Source organism: Nanorana parkeri, unplaced genomic scaffold (assembly GCF_000935625.1).
Source record: "Nanorana parkeri isolate BGI_ZX_2015 unplaced genomic scaffold, ASM93562v1 scaffold843, whole genome shotgun sequence".
In the NCBI taxonomy this organism is placed as follows: domain Eukaryota; kingdom Metazoa; phylum Chordata; class Amphibia; order Anura; family Dicroglossidae; genus Nanorana; species Nanorana parkeri.
This window is the reverse complement of record NW_017307111.1, coordinates 381,657-400,760: the sequence shown is the minus strand read 5'-3', so window position 1 is coordinate 400,760 and position 19,104 is coordinate 381,657. Positions and strand designations below refer to the sequence as shown.

The following is a 19,104-nucleotide window of genomic DNA, read 5'->3' as shown; positions in this document are numbered from 1 at the left end:
CCCCCCCCCCCGCCTTAATGCCCAACTATTGTGCACAATGTACGGGGATACTCCCATAATCTCTCTGCTGGAGACACCACACCTGGCGCGGTCCCCGCATTCGACACCAAGGATGACTGCTAGGGCATGGGTGTCTGTAAAGAATCTACTGGGGGTGCCGAAATATACTGTACACACTCCACTCTGGCAAAACAGTGCCCTCCCGGAAGTATACAAATTTAAGGGATTTGCTGTCTGGAGACAGTTGGGAATTAACATGCTAGCTGATGTATACTCACTTAAAAGCTTTGAGCAGCTACAATCACAATTTAGTCTACAGAAGTCTCACTTTTACCAATATTTACAATTGTGGCATGCTCTGTCTGCCCATCCAGGAATCAGGGATGTACAGATCTGTGGCCTTCAATTATTAAGTCCAGTGTTCTCCTCTACCAGTACGAGGGGGCTGATCTCAAAGATATATGCACTTTTGCTGCCTCGATTCTTAATAAAATATCCAATTTTGAGTAGAGAGAGATGGGAGGAGGAGCTGGGCACCCTGACGGATGAGGAATGGGAGATGGCTCTTCATGGTGTTGGATTGTCGTATCTCTCCTCTTCTCATAGGTGGACGCAAATCTCCATCCTCCACAGGATGTATAAATCTTCGGAATTCCTTTTTAGAATCGGGCTTCGAAATGAATTCCTGGCCGTGTGGGAGCTCTTTTCTCTGCGTCCGCTACATCAGGCGCCGGAACCGGAAGTCCTCGAAATGATTCTAAATGCCCCTAATTTGGGATAGCCCCGGGTTCCCTTGCCCACCTCCTTTGGTGATGCCCCAAACTAGTCAGATACTGGAGGGGGGTCACTATGTCAGGGTACCATGATTGGAGCTGCAGGTTCCTGACAGTTCCTGGCTGCTGGAGACACCCGCAGGCGAGCACAGGAACTACAGGACCTGGCTCCAGTGCCACCTGGGGGTGCTCTGGATCCTGACACTAGAACTATTAGCTCAGTCTTTTCAGTTCAGGTCTCCTGCTCTCCGAACACTTGCTTGCTTGGCATTATAGATGCCGACCTCTGGGACGATATGACTCTGACAGCTGTATCCAGGGCCCTGTTTACAGCACGCAGAGTAATTGCGCTTCATTGGATTTCCCCAACGGTCAACATGTTGATAGCGGAGCTTGACCGATTGATAGCGTTTGAAAGAGTGATTTTTCAACATAGAGATAATACCTGTGAGGTGGGTGAGAGTTTTGTGATTGGTGTGTACTAGCTGGGAAATGTACCTCTAAAGATCTAGAGCTATATGGGATGAAATGTAAACAATGGTCTTGGTATGTAGGCAGCAATAAAGGATACAGAGGACGTATGGGCGCCCCGGTGTAGGAGTGGCATCTAGAAGGAGGTTGGTTGGTGGGCTTCAGGACCTGTTGGGATGTCTTTTTAGGTTGTCCTTACAATTTTGTTTTGTTTGCCCTTTGTATGTATGATCTCTCCTCTTGTGTCACTGTTTTAATTGCTACTGATATTTTGGTCATATGCTGCAATTCATATTTTATCAAAAGCAATGTGTCCCTCTAATGTAATCTGTTTGATAAACCCTAATAAAAACTACATGATTAAAAAAAAAAAAATCAAAGAAGTATGTGAAGACTGTAAAGCAGACCAGGGGGCTAAAAAGAGACATTGCTAAAGCAGACCTGACTGCAAATTTGTATTTTTTTGGATAATTACTACCATAGCAAACTATAGTATTTTTTTACATTTATATTTATGTAACTGTTTAATGGGTCCAGTTCTCACGTGCGCAGTCCGTTCAGCTTACGAAAGAAAAAAATACTGCATGTCACATTTTTCCGGTCAGGAAACGCAAACGCGTCAAAAACGCATCAAAAAACGCACTGCAGCTAACATACTAACAGCCCCACTCCAGCAAAAAACACGGCAAAAACATACCGCATCAGTCTTCAGATCCGCACCTGATCAGGACCTGATATCATGTGAACAGGCCCTAAGAGAACCAGTCAGGATGGGGCATTACTTACTAAATGGCAAAGGAAGATAAGCAAAACTGGGGAAGGGGTGGCAAACATAATTATTCATAAATAAGCCTGTACAAGCACACTTGCGACCATGACTAATTCTCTTTACTATAAATATAATTTTCAAGAATGTTTCTGTTTATATAAAATTATATAGTAAATAAATAGAACTGTGCAAAAGTTTGAGGCAGGTGCAAAAAATGCTATAAAGTAAGCAAGTTTTGGGTTCTTCCGGTATGGAGTGCGACAAGGTATCATTTTGTTTGAACAGAGGAAAATTTTTAAACAAATCGATATCGGTGTGACTACCCTTTGACTTCAAACCAGCATCAATTCTTAAGGTGCCCATACACTACTCAATTCTCGTACGAGAATCGCGGGAAATCCCGCGATCGTACGAGAATCAAGCAGTGTGAACGAAGACGTGCAACCGTTTTTACTGTACGGTCGCACGTCTTTTGTCGAACCAGCATGCTCGAAAACCCGCCGAGAATCGTACGATTGTCGGCGGGTTTCTAGCCTGCTCGTTCGACAGCTGCGGAACGGGCCGGTGTGCGCACGCGCACACTGCCCGTTCTGCATTGCGGTCATCGGAAGCCCGCCCCTCACCCAAGATGGACAGATCGTACGAGCTTTTAATAAGCTTACGACCATTGCAAGACAAAAGTCTTGCGATGGTCGTAAGGATTATGGGCACCTTTACACTTACACTCAAGAAGAGTCAGGTGTATGATTAACCAATTATACCAAACAGGTGCTAATGAACATCAAATTCATATGTAGGTTGAAACAGTCATTAACTGAAACAGAAACAGCTGTGTAGGAGTCCTAAAACTGGTCGAGGGACAGCCAGACACACAAGGTAGTTATACTGCATCAGTAGGATTTCTCCCAGGCAAAGATGTCAAAGAAAACTGGGGTTTCAAGATGTTCAAGATGTTCAAGCTCTTTTAAAGAAGCAGAAAGAAACAGGCAACATTGAGGACCATAGATGCAGTGGACAGCCAACAAAACAATGCAGCAGATGAAAGACACATCATGCTTACTTCCCTTTGACATCGGGAGGTGTCCAGCAGTGCCATCAGCAGCAAACTGGTGTAAACCAGTGGGACCCAGGTACACTCATATACTGTCCAGAGAAGTCTGGCCAGAAGTGGTCTTCATGGAAGAATTGTGGCCAAAAAGTTATACCTCTGACATGGAATCTATACACAAAAACATAGGAACTGGGGTGCAGAAAAATGGCAGCAGGTGTTCTGGACTAATGAGTCAAAATTTGAAATATGTGGCTGTAGCAGTGTGTTTACCGAAGGGCTTGAGAGCGGTACACTAATGAGTGTCTGCAGGCAACAGTGAAGCATGGTGGATGTTCCTTGCAAGTCTAGGGCTGCATTTCTGCAAATAGAGTTGGAGAGTTGGTCAATTAAACAGGTCATTATGCCTGATAAGAAAGTATTGCTTCTTGTAACTGTATTGAATAGGTAGTTGAGCATACAACCAGAGTATAAACAAAGCAGCTGTGCTCTGTCAATCTTTAAAAAGTCATATTCTGCACATAGAAATGTTAAATGATTCCAGGGTTACTTCTTTACTTGAAAGCATTTTCTGTTACACTCATCCGCTGAACTAGGAGATATGGGAATTCACTTCAGCTATAGCAGCCACAGAGCCAATACAAGGTCAATGATCCCTGGCAGCAATGGGAAATAAATGCAGTTCTTGTAATTAGTCGGTTGACTATTTCGGGTTGTGGTGTGCCGTGGCACGATTTTATATAAAGATTATCCTTGGCCGCGCGGGAGCTCTACACTCTGCGTCCGCTACATCGGGCGCCGGAACCGGAAGTATAAATGCAGTTCTGTGGATGAACTAATATATGAATATTGACACATTATAAATGTTTTTTCTCAGAGGATACAAAAATATCAAAAAAAGCTAAAATATTTAAAGGGTATATGATTTACTGGGCAGTGAATATTATACATATAAACTATGTATATTCATAAACCTGCACTACACACCTACGTATGAGGATTATCTAAACCTATAAACAACCTTGGAACTTGGTTATTATCACATATAAAGTACTCCCACAGGAAGGTATAAATAGCATTACAAGTCACCAACCAGAAGATATGTTAACTGTACTCCAGCTTGAGCCTGCTTCTTTATGGTGTTGAAAGTATTCAGCCACCTCATATTTTCACAGAATCTATAGCAATTGGCACACCAATAGGAACATTCCAGGAAAGAAGAATAGTGTGCAATGGCATTCAGTTTCTAAAGTTCATAAATTCCATATTCAGTCCACCAGCACTATAGACCGTAAGTAAATGCAAAGATGACAAAAGAAACACAATTACTAATACATAGTTGTATAGCTTGGTAAAGTTACATATTGGAAGCTGGGGCAGTGTGTGAAACAAACTAACACATATCCACATGTGTAATTTTAGGATTAAACATGATTATTTTAAAACCATCCAATGTTTAAAGAGAATCAGTTCTGTAGAAGCTGTACCTATAAAAGGCAAGCAGAGGGTAAAGAACTAATCAACTAGTCAACAGTGCTGTGGTGTTTCTGCAGGTGATCTGTTCCCTGTGTGTGACTTACCAAGTTTGTTTATGCACTTTGTTTCTGTGTGGAAGAGAAAGGCTGATGTCAGAGCTGACCTACACCACCCCCTTCCAGATGGTGAGTTAAATATCAAAAAGTAGAGGTGGTGGAAACACAGATCAAAAGGATGAATACAGCAGAAATAGGAAGGTAGTTGCACTTCAGGTCTACAGGTACAGTTTTATTTCGAGAAAGCAATCAGGAGTGAGCAGCACAATAGTGGCATGACCAAATCTCACTCCAAATCTCATGAGACTAGGGGGGTGATTTACTAACCTAAACACACGCACGCACTAGGTGCATGTGATTTTTACACAGCAAAGCGTATTTATCAACCAAAAAGTCTCTAAAAGCATATTTCCACTAATGCCATATATGGAAAAATCATGCACATGATGCATATATAATGCTGCTTCACAGTTTAGACAAAAATGGTTAGCTCATGCATTTACATTCCTGCATTCATCAACGCAAGCAACACAACATAGAGCTAATTTACACAACATCACCTTGCAATTCATGCTTGGCTTTGCACAACACACCTGCTGGGTGTGTACACACTACAAAGGTGTTTAGATTCCACCCATAGATCATGCTGGGAGGGAACACACTACAGAGGTGTATACATGTTCGTGGTGTGTTTATAAGGTTAGTAAATCAACCCCTAGTAGTCAGAAGCAGGAGTGCCTCAGATGATATTTCACTGCAGATAGCTATTAGGCTAAATAACAGGAGTGTCTAGGTTCAGCAGGGTTGTTAACTGTCTGTCACAAAACCTATTTTCTTATGTGGTTGTCTGGGATTCTAGTATAATTGGGCATGTGTACTGCATTACTTGAAAATACAGCAGCAGGGATCCACTGTCCCAGAACATCATGAGCAGTGGGCTTTTAAACTTTACTTGACACCATGTAGAAAAGCAGACAGTTTGTGAGCTTTCTTCTTCTACATACATACATACATACTACATACATACCTCTCACTACATACTAAGCTGGCCGAGTTATCAGAGGACAGGGGGATTAACCTAAGTAAAACATTGGCAGCATAAGCTTTCCTAACCCTGTGACAACATAACAGAAGTTGTACTTCAACTATGTGCCCATAAGAAAAAGTGACTGTGTGAAATGTTAAAATTTTGGCTTGTAACCTTGAGGCATAATAACAAAAGGTACATTTTTCAGGGTACTGCTTAGGCACAATAAACATTTTTAAATGTTCTCTATAAGGTACAAAATCTTCACTTGAGTTCAGGTCAACTTTAAAAGGCAAAAGGTGTAAAAAAAAGAATAACCTCACCTAGCTCCCAACTCTTTAAAGTTACCTACATGCCTCTCCTTGACAAAGTCAGGGACCTTTGTAAAAATGTACAAACTGATCCTGCCTCCTGGCAGGTAAAATTATGTTGACTAAAATGTTGGTTATCCCATACATTCTATATCTCTTTCGAGCTATGCCTGTCCCTGTATTGCCTTCTTTTTTTAAAACTCTTCAAAAAATTATGGACTCTTTTATTTAGGGTGGCAAAAGACCATGCATCTCTATGTCCTGTTTATAAGTCCCGAAATCCTATGCTGTTTTGGAGCTCCAGATGTCGCCAAGTATTATAAAGCCACTATTATAGACCAAACTACTCACTGGTGGCTCTCCTCCAAAAAAATTGGGCAAAAATAGAAGCTGTCCCTTCCAACACTGATCTCCTCTCATTATTATGTTCCACGCTATTACATACTACGCCCCAGAGATCATTTTTGGACATGGTTACTGCTCCCCTCAGTCTGGTCATCTATTATTGCGACTCCCTTGCCCGACAATAATTCCCTACTCCGATATATCCCTATCTCATCCGCTGGAGTCATTCTTGAGGACATTAGTTTTTTGCAATGGATTGCATCTGGACTGACTCATATGGATAAGCTCTATGATAATGAAGATCTCCAACACCAATACACAGTTCCCTCTAAAGATTTTTTTTTATTTCATAGACTTCGGCATTACCTTGCTTCTATAAATCTAAAGGATCTTTTTTTTTTTTTAAAGGAAAATTATATCATTTTTTCAGAGTCCCAATCCTCTCCGCAAAGGCATTTCCTATTTTGACAGGTTTCTTGCTGAGCCACTACCCTTGGGTAAGCTACCGTCCATGGAATGGTAGGAAACGGAATTAAACTTTACAACCAGTGGTTTAAAGTTATTTCATGACCTTTGAAAACTTCTAATTGCATCATTTATTGTGAGTCCCTTCAGAAAATTCAAGTGGTATCTTACCGTGCAGAGGTTAGCAAAAAATTTTCCAACCACATCTCCAAAATGTTGTCATGAATGTAGAGGAATTGGGTCTTTGACACATTTGGTGGTTCTGTATATTACTGGAACCAATGTGGTCCTTAATGTTCTGATTCATGTCATCTATTACTCAGTCAACCCCTTCACCTCAACTTGCTCTAGTAGGTATCAGTATATTAGACTGGCCTCCCAAGCAGCCTACCTTTGTACCCCCACACTCTGGTCGCTGCCAGACTTGCTATAACAAGATATGGAAACGAAAAGAAGGCCCTAGCCTGAAATACTCAATAAACATGTCCCTTTTGAATCATTTTATGCTAAAGCCTACTGCCGGTGGGATATCTTTACAACCAATTGGGCATGTTGGTTAGCTGATTATCGTTGCACGCTGCTGACATCTTAGCACTCTACATTCTGGCAAAATAACTTTACATGTTAACCCCTAGATCTTTACTTTACCTCTATAGTCATACTCAATCCCTACAACAGGCTCTATTTACCCCCAATGCTCTTTTGATAATTGAACTCTTACTGGTACAAGCCCCTGCATTCAAGTGTACCTTGTTAACATATTGAGGTATTGTGTTCCCTTTCTCTAGCTTTATTTATCTCTTCTTTTTAATGGCAATCAGCTCTGATATTCCTCTTTTCCTCCTCCTATCCTTTTTTATTTATCCCTATTTCTTATTCCTCCACCATTTACCACCATGAATACAGTCCACAGATGTTAGTCCTGTTTTCGGTTCTCTTGATGTTGCATATATATTGTTATGTATGGTTTGCTCCAGACACAGGTCTTAAATATGGTTCAATGCATGTATAGATGTTTCTGCTCATACCATACGACCATTTGCCTTAATACCTGTTTTATTACGCTGTTTATACTGCTCTCATCTTGTATCTTGATCTGTATACAATGTGCCACCACTATGTTATCCTCTGTATATTTATTTTATAATCCCAATAAAGAATTATTGTTGGGGGGAAAAAAAATCACAACATACTAGGGCTACAGATAATGATTTCAATTGAAGAATGTTATATTGTGATTAATAAAAATGACAAAGTCAAAAGCCAGGGATGTTCTTTCCCCACAGCTTCCTGTTGGTATCATGTACACACTCCCATACTTGTAGACATATACAGTGCAGGAAACACTAACAATAAAAACAAGGAAATAAAAAAGTAATACGTCGAATGAAGCATTAGAAAGACCATTTAAGCAGCCTACATGACTCAAATAGGTGTGCAGATGACACTGGGTAATTTCTTGCTGAAAGACAGGAAAAGGACGCATTTGACCAGACCTTCATATTGCCCGTTTCTCAATAAGAGGTCAAATATACACACCTACATCAATCAAGATAAGGTGGGACAGAGGCCTCTTTGTCTATATTGTAACTGATATGTCTCACGCCGGCAGAGAATTAAATACAAATGGAAGAGGCTATGAGTTACAGACACAAACTAAGGAAGACATTTATGGCTAATATAAACCTCAGACTCCAGGAAGGAAACTCAAGAGCTTCATCGATGACAATCTGATAATTATGAAAAATGTTGTATTTTCCATCAAAGTAAAATACAGTGTTGCAGAAAAAAACATGTTGTAAAGGCATAATAAAACATGTAATGGGTCACAAGTCATGTTTCTTGTAGAGTATATTACATTTGTTAAATAAAAATACAAACATCCGGTAAAGTCTCTTGGCCAACCATAATTAAGACAGTCTCCCACTTGTTTCACCCCTTCGTATCAATTAAGCCCAAGAAGTGAAATGTGTTTCACATTTCTATATTCTGTATGTTAACATAAACAATCAGAAGTCAATGTAAGACATCAGGTAATATTTAGGAGTAAAACATTAAAAATGCTTTAGTGCAGTTTCCTGGTCCCAAACAGAACACTGATGCATGTAAAGCAAACAAGACAAAGTGATGTTCTGTGGGCCACACATTGCCCACTTACTCCTTTCTTTGATGCCTTCACATTGTACAATGTACAAAAATAGTGAAAATACATGTTTAAACATTTCAAACTCTTTTTAAGTAAGACTTCAAAAATGACATGCTGATAACTAAAGAAGTGGTTTAACAATATATTTCAATAATGCAAGTGTGGCCCTCAGTAGAACTCTTGTGGCCTACTTTTAGGTTATCGCATCCAAATGTGGAAGTCTGACACTTCTAACAAAAAAAAATCTACTTTTACACTTCCTATCTTTGCTACCAAATAGTTAGAAATATGGATATGACTAGATTTGTGGCCTGATTAGTGATACCCTTGATGGCCCTGCCACACCAAGACTGTTGGCCTCCCACTAAACAAAACACAACTAAATGTAAACCTGTCAAGGGTCACCTTCAGAGGATACTTATTGGCTGGAGGGAAAGGGAGAGTATCAGTTGGGACGATAATTTGCAAGAACATTTATTATCAATTGTCATATTTTGTCTATGGGCACCTTTACAGTTACAAATGTGAACAGTAACATTTAAAAAAGTGTAATAACCCCACTATATAAATTAGCTACAAAGAACATATCTAAAGCCAATTCAAACTTCCATTCCTGAAGAATAATTACTACTAGCAATACCAATAATTGTTGGTGGTATGTCAGGCCCCTGCTCACTGTGCAATTATCTGCATGCATTCCACCATAACATTTATAAAACATCAGTGGAACAGATGCAGTCCACATGTCACACCACAGGAGCATGTGCTGCAAGAGAAGGGAAACATATCACTACATTTAACATGTCAAATCATGAAGATATACCACCCTCAGCAATACTAAAACACCCTAACTCCTTCCACCCTCTCTTTCTCGCATAGTCAGTGAACAGAGTTAGTATGTGTTGGCATTGCCAGGGACAGTATATATTTTTGATTGACTCCCTTTACATATAGGAGCCAGACCAGTGGGTTTGTCAATGTCAGTGGGTCTGCTGTGATGTTTAGTGTCATGTAGACTGGATGTGTAGTAACTCTTATTACCTAAATTGTCTAGGCTCACATCAGATTAGGGGGAGGTTACAAATAAAAATGAACTAGGATCACACTAATCCAGCATGTTATTAATCTCACGTGCCCCACTCAATATGACAACTTGGGGCAACTCAGAATAATATGGTGCTGGATTAGTGTGATCCTAGTTCATTTTATTACTTCATTGCTGTGCTGTATGTGTATAGGCCAATGCCTTGGCTGGCGCTCGTGCAGAAAGTTTCTTGGGCAAACTCACCGGCCCAAGTGGCCCTGTCGGCTAACAAAGGGGGGTCGTCACCGACATCGACGTCACCGGACTCCTCCCCCCTTCCCTTCGTTAGCCGCCACGGACATCGACGACACCGGACTCCTACCCACTTCCCTTCGTTAGCCAACGGAGCCACTTGGGGATGGGCGGAGGAGTCCATTATATCTATCGATCGATATATATATATATATATAGATCTATATATATCTCTATCGATCGATCGATATATATATATAGATCTATATATATATCTCTATCGATCGATCGATCGAGATAGATAGATAGATAGATAGATATACACACATACATTTTTCTCATAAAGCACCTCATGGTTTCTACCTCATTGGGGGGAATTATAAAAACTGCATCAGCCAAAATCTGAGGCAGTTTCCCCATGGCAACCAACCAGCTTCTATCTTCAGTTTTGGCAATTAAGTTAAAATAAAATATAGAAGCTAATTGATTACTACAGGCAACTGCTCCGGATTCTGTCTGCTCCAGATTTAATCAATTCCCCTGAATACAATCTACATTTAGATAAAAGTTATATTATATGAGAGAATAACAAACTGTAAATAGTTTACACTTGTGGTAACACTCATAACCAAAGTAAAAGTAACAATAACAATGCTGAAAAAATAAGAAAAACATATGAAAAGACATAATGCAGATTCCTTCCACTATTAGTATAACCTTGTAACATATAGCAAACAGTCTGCCAGAACCTTTAAATCTGTAAAACTGATCTACCATGTAAAATGAGTTCTGTCATAATTACAGAAAGTTCGACTCTGATTAGGAATTACACAAAGTGTTTACTGAGGCTGCAAGAGTAATACAATAACAGCCGATGAGCTTGGCTGTGCATTTATCATGCTGGGATCAAATCAGCATGCCACTTTACCTCGGCGTGCCTTTTAAATCCTGCAGGGTTACATTTTATGACTTGTCATGGCAGTTTTAAATCATCCATACATTTTCTCTGGAGTTGGATATATTCATGGACTTCTCAATAAATCAAGTGCTGTGTGATACCCATGACAAAATCACATCCCATAGCTTATGATGTCACTTGTTTGATTTTGATATAGTGTAAGCTGATCTCACTGCCTGCGGTCTGGCGTCTCCCTGAGAGGTGGTCAGTCTGGCAACAAACAGCATGCAATGTATTCAAGGCTGTAGTGTTAGAGACATTACCAGTTCGCGAGGTAAGAAAGCTTCTTCCTGTCGAGCAACCACCAAAGACACTGTCTCGCCCAGCTTGGTACTCCTTAGCATGGCCACAAGCTCCTCTTGTGTTTTCCCAGCAATAACTATGCCATTAACCTTAAAGGGAACACAAAATGTAAACAGTTTTAATTAACCCCTGCATGGCTTTATTAAAATGAACATTCTGAAAAGTCTTTTTGCAGAAGTTGTTAATTCTTTAGTATAATATCCTCAATTAAATACACAGATATGCAATGTATATGCTGCAACGCTACATACTGTGTATTAAATACTCAAATGGACATTTTGCATTTAAACAAATGTTGGGTTCTTTTATAAACATTTAGAAGGGCCATTTGCCTTGCAGATATCTGTAAATGTTCATTTTGGGCTAATATTGCAAAAAAAAATAATGTTATTAATATATTGTTCCCTAGTCCAAATGTAGTGTGTTGTAAGAATACTTTATGGCCACTAGATGGAGCTGAGGCACAGAGGAAAGAAGTATTTATTTCCCATGCTGCTCAGCTACATAACATATTAATAAAACACTAAATTCGATCTGGGAAATAAAAGGTTTTAAGAACATTAAGAAGGGGCCTGCAAATTGTATATAAATAACCCACTTTATCGTTAATCTTTTTATTTATTTTGATGTGAAAAAGTCTGCTTATTTTACGAATGTACATGATAATAAAAATTATAATCTAATAATCAAAAGCAAAGCAGGGCGAATATGATTACAAATATCTTAAGGAATGAATGGTACACTGGCTGATAACATTATCAATTCACTTATGTGTTGCCTGTAACTGCTATGTAAACCTTTGCAATTCCAAGTTGGAAGACTTAGAACTACAAAGATCAATACCGTACAAAGAGTCAGCAAATGATTAATGAATATCAATTCTGCTTAAATGATATGGCAAATATGATTCATAATAGGCCTATTTCCTAAAGAAGTAATATGGTGTTAACGGCAACAAGTCTTGCATGTTTATTACTGCATAAACAAACTGCAATAGATATAAGAGGTAGTAGAACCCTCCTTATGTGGGGTTACCTAGATTTATTTTTCCCCATCTGTATTTCCTTGGGAGATTTCCCATCACTAGGCTCAATAGGATGTGAGAGGATATTTTTCCTACGAGAGGAAAAAACACATTTATTCCTGTAATAACAGGGATAAATGTCCCCATTTGAAGATCTCTCCTCTATTCCTGTTCTGGTGGTTAATCAACATTCTTATTTCCCCTCACTTTCATTCCCGGTAATATTGGTTACCAGGACAATTAGAGAGACCGAATCTCCCTAATGTGGACACAGACCGCAATAAAAGCTCAACAATGGTTTTAATCCCTCACCACTCTAGAAAAAAGTATTTTCTTTAGTTATACTTCAAAGCTGGCCATATAGCTTGTAGGTTGATTAAACAATCTTCATTAGATCTACCATGAATTATGTAGTACAGAGATTCTTCCTGACTAGATACATGGTTTATTGTTTGAGTAGGGCTTCTGTCTGAGATCCACAACCGGAACTCAGAATAAATCTCTCCAATGCTAGGGAAATCCCTGGTGGTCAGCAGGGTCGCCAGAACTAGTGTCCAGATTTAAGTATTTCCCATCTATTCCTGTTCCGATGACAATCCCAACATTTTGGGATTATCTTTCAACTTTCAGAGATAATGGTCACAAGGACAAATAGAGAGAGGGAATCTCTCTAAAGGGGTTACAGACAGATGTAGAAACCTGACAGGTGTTCCGATCCCTTTCACTCTATCCAAAACTAAAATAAAAACTATTTTGGCTTCAGTTGCACGTTAAGGATAATGGCATTCAAGCACATAAGAAAAAGGTTTTAGCACAATAAGCTATTTTATATTAAATATAAACCTTTAGCCAATGTGACATAAGCTAAATACAGTTTCTGCCATACAGCAATCACTGTTAAAAGCCAGACCAAACATACATGTGTGGCACTTAGAATTCTCTGAGTAGGATTGGATTATTTATTTCCATTGTAATAATTTCCATTATAATAATGGAATAATTCCATTGTAATAATAATTCCATTGTAACAATAATAATTCCATTGTAACAATAATTCCATTGTAATAAATAATTGTAATTATTACAATGGAAATTATTTCCATTGTTTCCCCATATGTTATTACACATGCTTTTAGGAAACTACTGCACTGCCTTAGCTGGCAGTATTTAAAAACAGTTTGCTCCAGGTTCTCGCAACCTGCATTTTCAAACAAAACAATATACTAGCTGTAAATCCACAAAACTGAGATCCAGTACTTTCTTCACAACAGCAAAGAAGCCTATTTGCCATTGTAATTAAGATGACCCCTTACCCTATTCTTAGAGAAGCCATTTCACAGCGTGCTGAACAAGGACCAAAGAGTAAAGAGGTTACATTTCTTTAAATTGGAAAACAGAAATAAAACATATAAAAGCATACAAGAATCATGACCAACTTCAATGCAAAATTCGCCCTGGAAGGTAGAGTCCCATCAGAATCTTTCCATAGTTGACTCCTCAATTTATGCTGCCATGGAAACGGGTTTCTAAGGCAGGAGAATAACACTAAAAATATATCATCTATTTTTTTAATACATAAATCCTGAAAGCAAATTGAGAAAGGAATTGCTTTTAAATTGATGTAGACTTTAGCAAGTTTACTTTAATGTTTGCAATCTAAAATCTGTGCGTGAACATTTCCACAGTTATCTTGTCTAATCTCAGAGATTCTATTCAAAAGCACATTTTTTTTGCACTGAGTTAGAATACACCACACAGGTTAAATAAATTAGGTCTGAGCACAGGAATGACCATTTTTAAATGAAACTTTGGTATGTTCCTGAACTTTGTTTTGACCAATTCTACAAAAAAAGAGGACATTAAAGCTGATCATTCATATACCTCTACTATTCGGTCTCCAGACAGCAATCGTCCATCCTTTATGGCTGCTCCTTTAGGAAGAATATTTTTTACGAAAATAGGGCCAGGCCCATGTAATGTGGAGTCCCTGGTGACCACTGTGAATCCAAGCCCATCTGCACCTGAATTGGAAGGGGGTAATAGAAATATGTAACAGATGCTCTAAACAGTTGTCTTCATAAAGAGTATATCCCCAGAAGACAGAGTGATACAATATACTTCTTTTTTAATCCATCTCCACATTAACTGTGTACAATAACAGACATGCAAGCTTAGTTCATAGTGGTGAGAAGAGTTATAAGACAATTTCCGATGAGTTGCTATACGTTACTGCACTTTATACAATGTATTTGCTTTTTCTGCTTCTTTCTCTCCAAAGTTCCCTGCCCACATTGATCCCAATATATTAACGTAGGCACTTTCCATTATCCAAGTGGTAGTTGCAAGTTAAGTCTTGTCCATGGGGCCAGGTGTATACTACTTACCACCCCAGAATGACTGTCTTGTGTCAGCTCCAATCTGCCCCATTAAACTTGATCTCCTTAGTATCAAGATAGCAAGTTGCAAAAGGGGAAAAAGAGGTTGAAAGAGACAGTTTGCTTTGCAACAATATGCCTAGAAATTGTCCTCCTACTCCTACTATAACTTTTAGTTATACTGACCAAGATTGGATCAGCTCCAGTACATAATAAACTATTCCACCATGACAAATTACCACTCAGTGAGACTGTAAAAACAAAAATGGCAGCAGACTAGAACATTAAACAAGGGGATGTGTTACCAGCATTCAGCAACATGATGCATGGGTGGCACACTTGCCTATGTTCTGCCCAAGTCCTGTCTAGTGACCGAGCAGTTCCAACCAGGGCTACCCACTTACTGGAATGGTTCATCCAAACTTCACCTCCAATGATAAGAACCATCCACTTGTGGCCTCCGATAATGATAATGAATGCCTTATTGAGTTATTGCAAGCATACAGTAACTCCGATAAGGGGGGCAGTGTGGTCCCTGTTTTTTCCAGGCGAAGGGGCTTAATATACACAAAGCAAAAAGTTTCCCAGCACACTCACAAGTCAGCATGCATAAAATTTGTCTCACCGCTGAGGTTACAAACAGTGGTTTAGATACACGTCTTCTGCCGAAAATGTGAAAGCCGCACAGCCGCGCCAAGGCACATCCATATAGTGCGGTCCTAACTCTAAACTATGAGAATCTCCATCTTGGAGCACATGTGGCAAAAGATTAAATTGGGTGCAGGTTTGTCAGGAGGAAGCCCAATCTCCTGACAAACAAGGGACCCCACACATCACTATGGAAGCTGAGCCCCCCCCGTGTGTCACTGCACCAAATCAGTCAAGCAAAACAAATGGCAAACGCACTCAACACACTTTTTTTGCATGCTGGCTTGCGAGTGTGCTGGGAAACTTTTTGCTATTACTGTTTAAAGCCCTTCCTTGTGCACCTTGCTGTAAAGCTGGTAACAAATTGATAAGTGTGTCTGCCATTTGTTTTGTTTAATATACACAAACACACCACATTTCTTTAAGGCACAACACATAAATTAATAATTACCCTTTTTCAGATCAATCCTTGTTATCTTGGTAGTTTTCTTAGTTCCAAAGTCCAGAGGTGAAGGGTATGAACTACTATGACCTGTTAGGTCTGGGCCTACTGATGACTGTAGTGACAGTGCAGAATCCAAACCATTAATGTGGTCACTGTTCTTCCCACTTAGCTTTGCATGGCTAGGTGGAGGAGGTGGTTTTATATTAGGTACGTCATCATCTTCGTCTTCCAGTGCCAAGTCAGATATGGCAGTTTTCTCATAAAGCTCACGGGTATGAGATGGCACAACTTCCACTAATACACTAGGATATTTCATTGCTTGTCTGAAAATATCCTGTGCCCTAGGATACAAGAAAGTCAAGAGCTTAATACTTCATAACATGCACTACAAAGTGTTAATACCCTGATGGATAATTAATAGTAGCCATATAATTATTAATAGTTTTATGACCTCTAAAGAAAGTGATGTGATGAAAATCTTTGGTGGGCAAACATAATAGAGAAACCCACTCTAGGTGAGAAATGTTAGATTTGGAAGGGAATAACCATGGGTGGGGCAGAGGGCTTAGCAAAAAAAAAAAAAAAAAATCAGGAGGGAAATGTTAGTAATATTAAAAAATATTATGAGCATCTTTCTTTACCTGTGCAATAAAGGTGAATATTGCTCTATTAGTAAGTGTGTCTGATCATGCAATATTGGTGCTAGCTACCAAACCATAATCTTTCATTCACACTGAGTATTTTGTAGTGCTATTTCTGCCCGAGAAAAACACTAGAAATGCCCCCCATTCGTTTCTATGGCCATGTTCAAAACGCTCATCGATTAAAGAAAGTATGAGCTTCTTTTTGGCAAATTCTGCGCTTCCTGGCCCCATAGACTTCAATGGAAATGCTCAAATATGCGTGTTTGCTGCATTTGTGTGCATCTGTGCACATATATATGCATGTTTGTCCATTCACATCAATGTGCCACAATCTGCTCACAAAACACATGACTGTATGTAAAACGCGCAATAAAAAGGTGCAAAAAATGTGCTACACAAAACATGCTAAAAATTTGCATATTTGATGTCACTTAGGTGTGAATGAGGGCTAAAAGGTTGCAAATATTAGCCATGTGCTGCAGAAACTTAAGCCCTTATTCACACCTAAGCGACATCAAATATGCATGTTCTTAGTGCATTTTGTGTTGCGTGTGGATTACAGGCGTACATTAAGTTGTGCATTTTTGTGAGGAGATTGTGACACATTGATGTATATGGCAAATGTGCATACAATACATACAAAAACGCAGTATACGCCCTTTCAGCATTTCTATTGAAGTCTTTGGGGCCAAGAAGCACCAAAAAGAAGTTCATATACTTTTTTTTTCCAGTGACAGGTGTTTTGCTACAAGAGACCAAATGCTCAGATGCGAACATGGCCATAGAAAGGAATGGGATTTATTTTTTATGGGGGAGGATTTTGGCCAGAAAAAGTGCTTAGAGTAGAGGGCTTAGAGTAGGCCTCTAAAAACAGTAAAGAAAATATTTTTCTATGCACTGCACAGAAAAGGGAACAATCATTATGTCAGTGGTGTAATGAGAAATTCAGGATAAACCAAGTCCAAAAATCAAAATAAGTTCACTGGAACAACTTATTTGCTTGTTTACAAATCTGCTCCCCACAGCTAAGCATTGTGTGTAATGCCCAGATGGTATCCAGAACCCACAGAGGCAAGGCCATCATTACAGACACGTATTATTTCCTGCTGAAGACGCATGGAACATTATTTATGCCACAACCAAAATTAAAAAAAAAAAAAAAGCTGACCCAGGCAAAGGGTCCCTCTCTCTTTACAAATGAAAAATGGTTTGCTTAAGTATTCAGCCCCCTTGACATTTTGCCTAATTTGTTGCATTACCACCTGGAGTTAAAATAGATTTTTATTTGCATTACACACAATGGACATACACAAAATAAGTGAAAATGAAGTGAAATTTAAGTGAAATAAAAAAAGTATAAAACATGGAAAAGTGGTGCATGCATTTGTATTCACCCCTGTTGCTATGAAGCCCCTACATAATATCTGGTGCAACCAATTACATTCAGAAGTCACATAATCAGTTAAAAAAAGACCATCTGTGTGCAATCTAAGTGTCACATAGATAGATAGATAGATAGATAGATAGATAGATCTATCTATATCTATATATATATATAGATCTACATATACATATATACATACATACATACATACATACATACATACATATATACACACACACACCGGCAACATGAAGCTCAATGAGCTCTCCAAACAGGTCAAGTTGTGGAGAAGTACAGATCACGGTTTGGTTATTAAAAAAAAGCACCCAAAACGTTGAACATCGCACTGACCACACCATTATTAAAAAATGAAAATAATATAGCACCACAAAAAAAAACAGCCAAGAGAGGGCTGCCCACCAAAACACACAGACAAGGCAAGGAGGGCATTAATCAGAGAGGCAACAAAGAGACCAGAGATAACCATGAGAGAGCTGCAAGCTCCACAGCGGAGATTGTAGTATCTGTTCACAGGAGCACTTTAAGCCATGCACTTCACAGAGCTGGCCTTAATGGCCAGAAAAAAGCCATTACTTACAGAAAAAAAATAAGCAAACACATTTGCTGTTTGCCAAAAGGCATGCAAGTGACTCCCTTAACATATGGAAGAAGGTACCCTGGTCAGATAAAGACTAAAATTTAACTTTTTGGCTTTCAATGAAAAAGCTACAGTATGCCTGGTGCATTACCCCAAAAACACCATGGGGTCTATTCACTATGCTGCCGAGGGCAGCCGAGTGAATGACCGATCAGAAGTGAAGTGAGCCGAACACTGTTCGGCTATTCACTTCAGGCTGGTACGGCTGATTTCAGCCGTACATCGGCTGAAATCTGCCGTAAATGGCCTGCTTCGTGTGGCTTCGGGTCGGCCGAACATGCTCAGCATGTTCGGCCGACCAGAAGTGCAGAAGGAGTTCCACTCAGCCGATCCAACATCTGGATCGGCTGAGCCGAACCTCCGGCAGGCTTCTCACTGCTGTTCCGGCTATACTTAAAGATGCCGAACAGCAGTGAGTGAATAGCCGAATGCCGCCGAGCGGCATTTGGCTCGGCTGTTCTGCTCGGTCCCTCAGAGGGACCGAGCAGAACAGAAAAAGAGT

General features: G+C 39.5%; 1 protein-coding gene across 1 annotated transcript in view; it reads right to left on the bottom strand.

Moving 5' to 3' along the window:
- Positions 1–11,357: 11,357 nt before the first annotated feature.
- The window catches only part of LOC108794372 (partitioning defective 3 homolog B-like), a 313,176-nt gene continuing 305,429 nt past the window's right edge, over positions 11,358–19,104 (bottom strand). Inside the window, exons 8-10 of the mRNA XM_018565402.1 lie at positions 15,923–16,257; positions 14,330–14,469; positions 11,358–11,513 (exon numbers count right to left, since the gene is read on the bottom strand). Of these exons, the coding sequence (XP_018420904.1) occupies positions 11,358–11,513; positions 14,330–14,469; positions 15,923–16,257 (631 nt within the window). The remainder of the gene's footprint in view (positions 11,514–14,329; positions 14,470–15,922; positions 16,258–19,104) is intronic.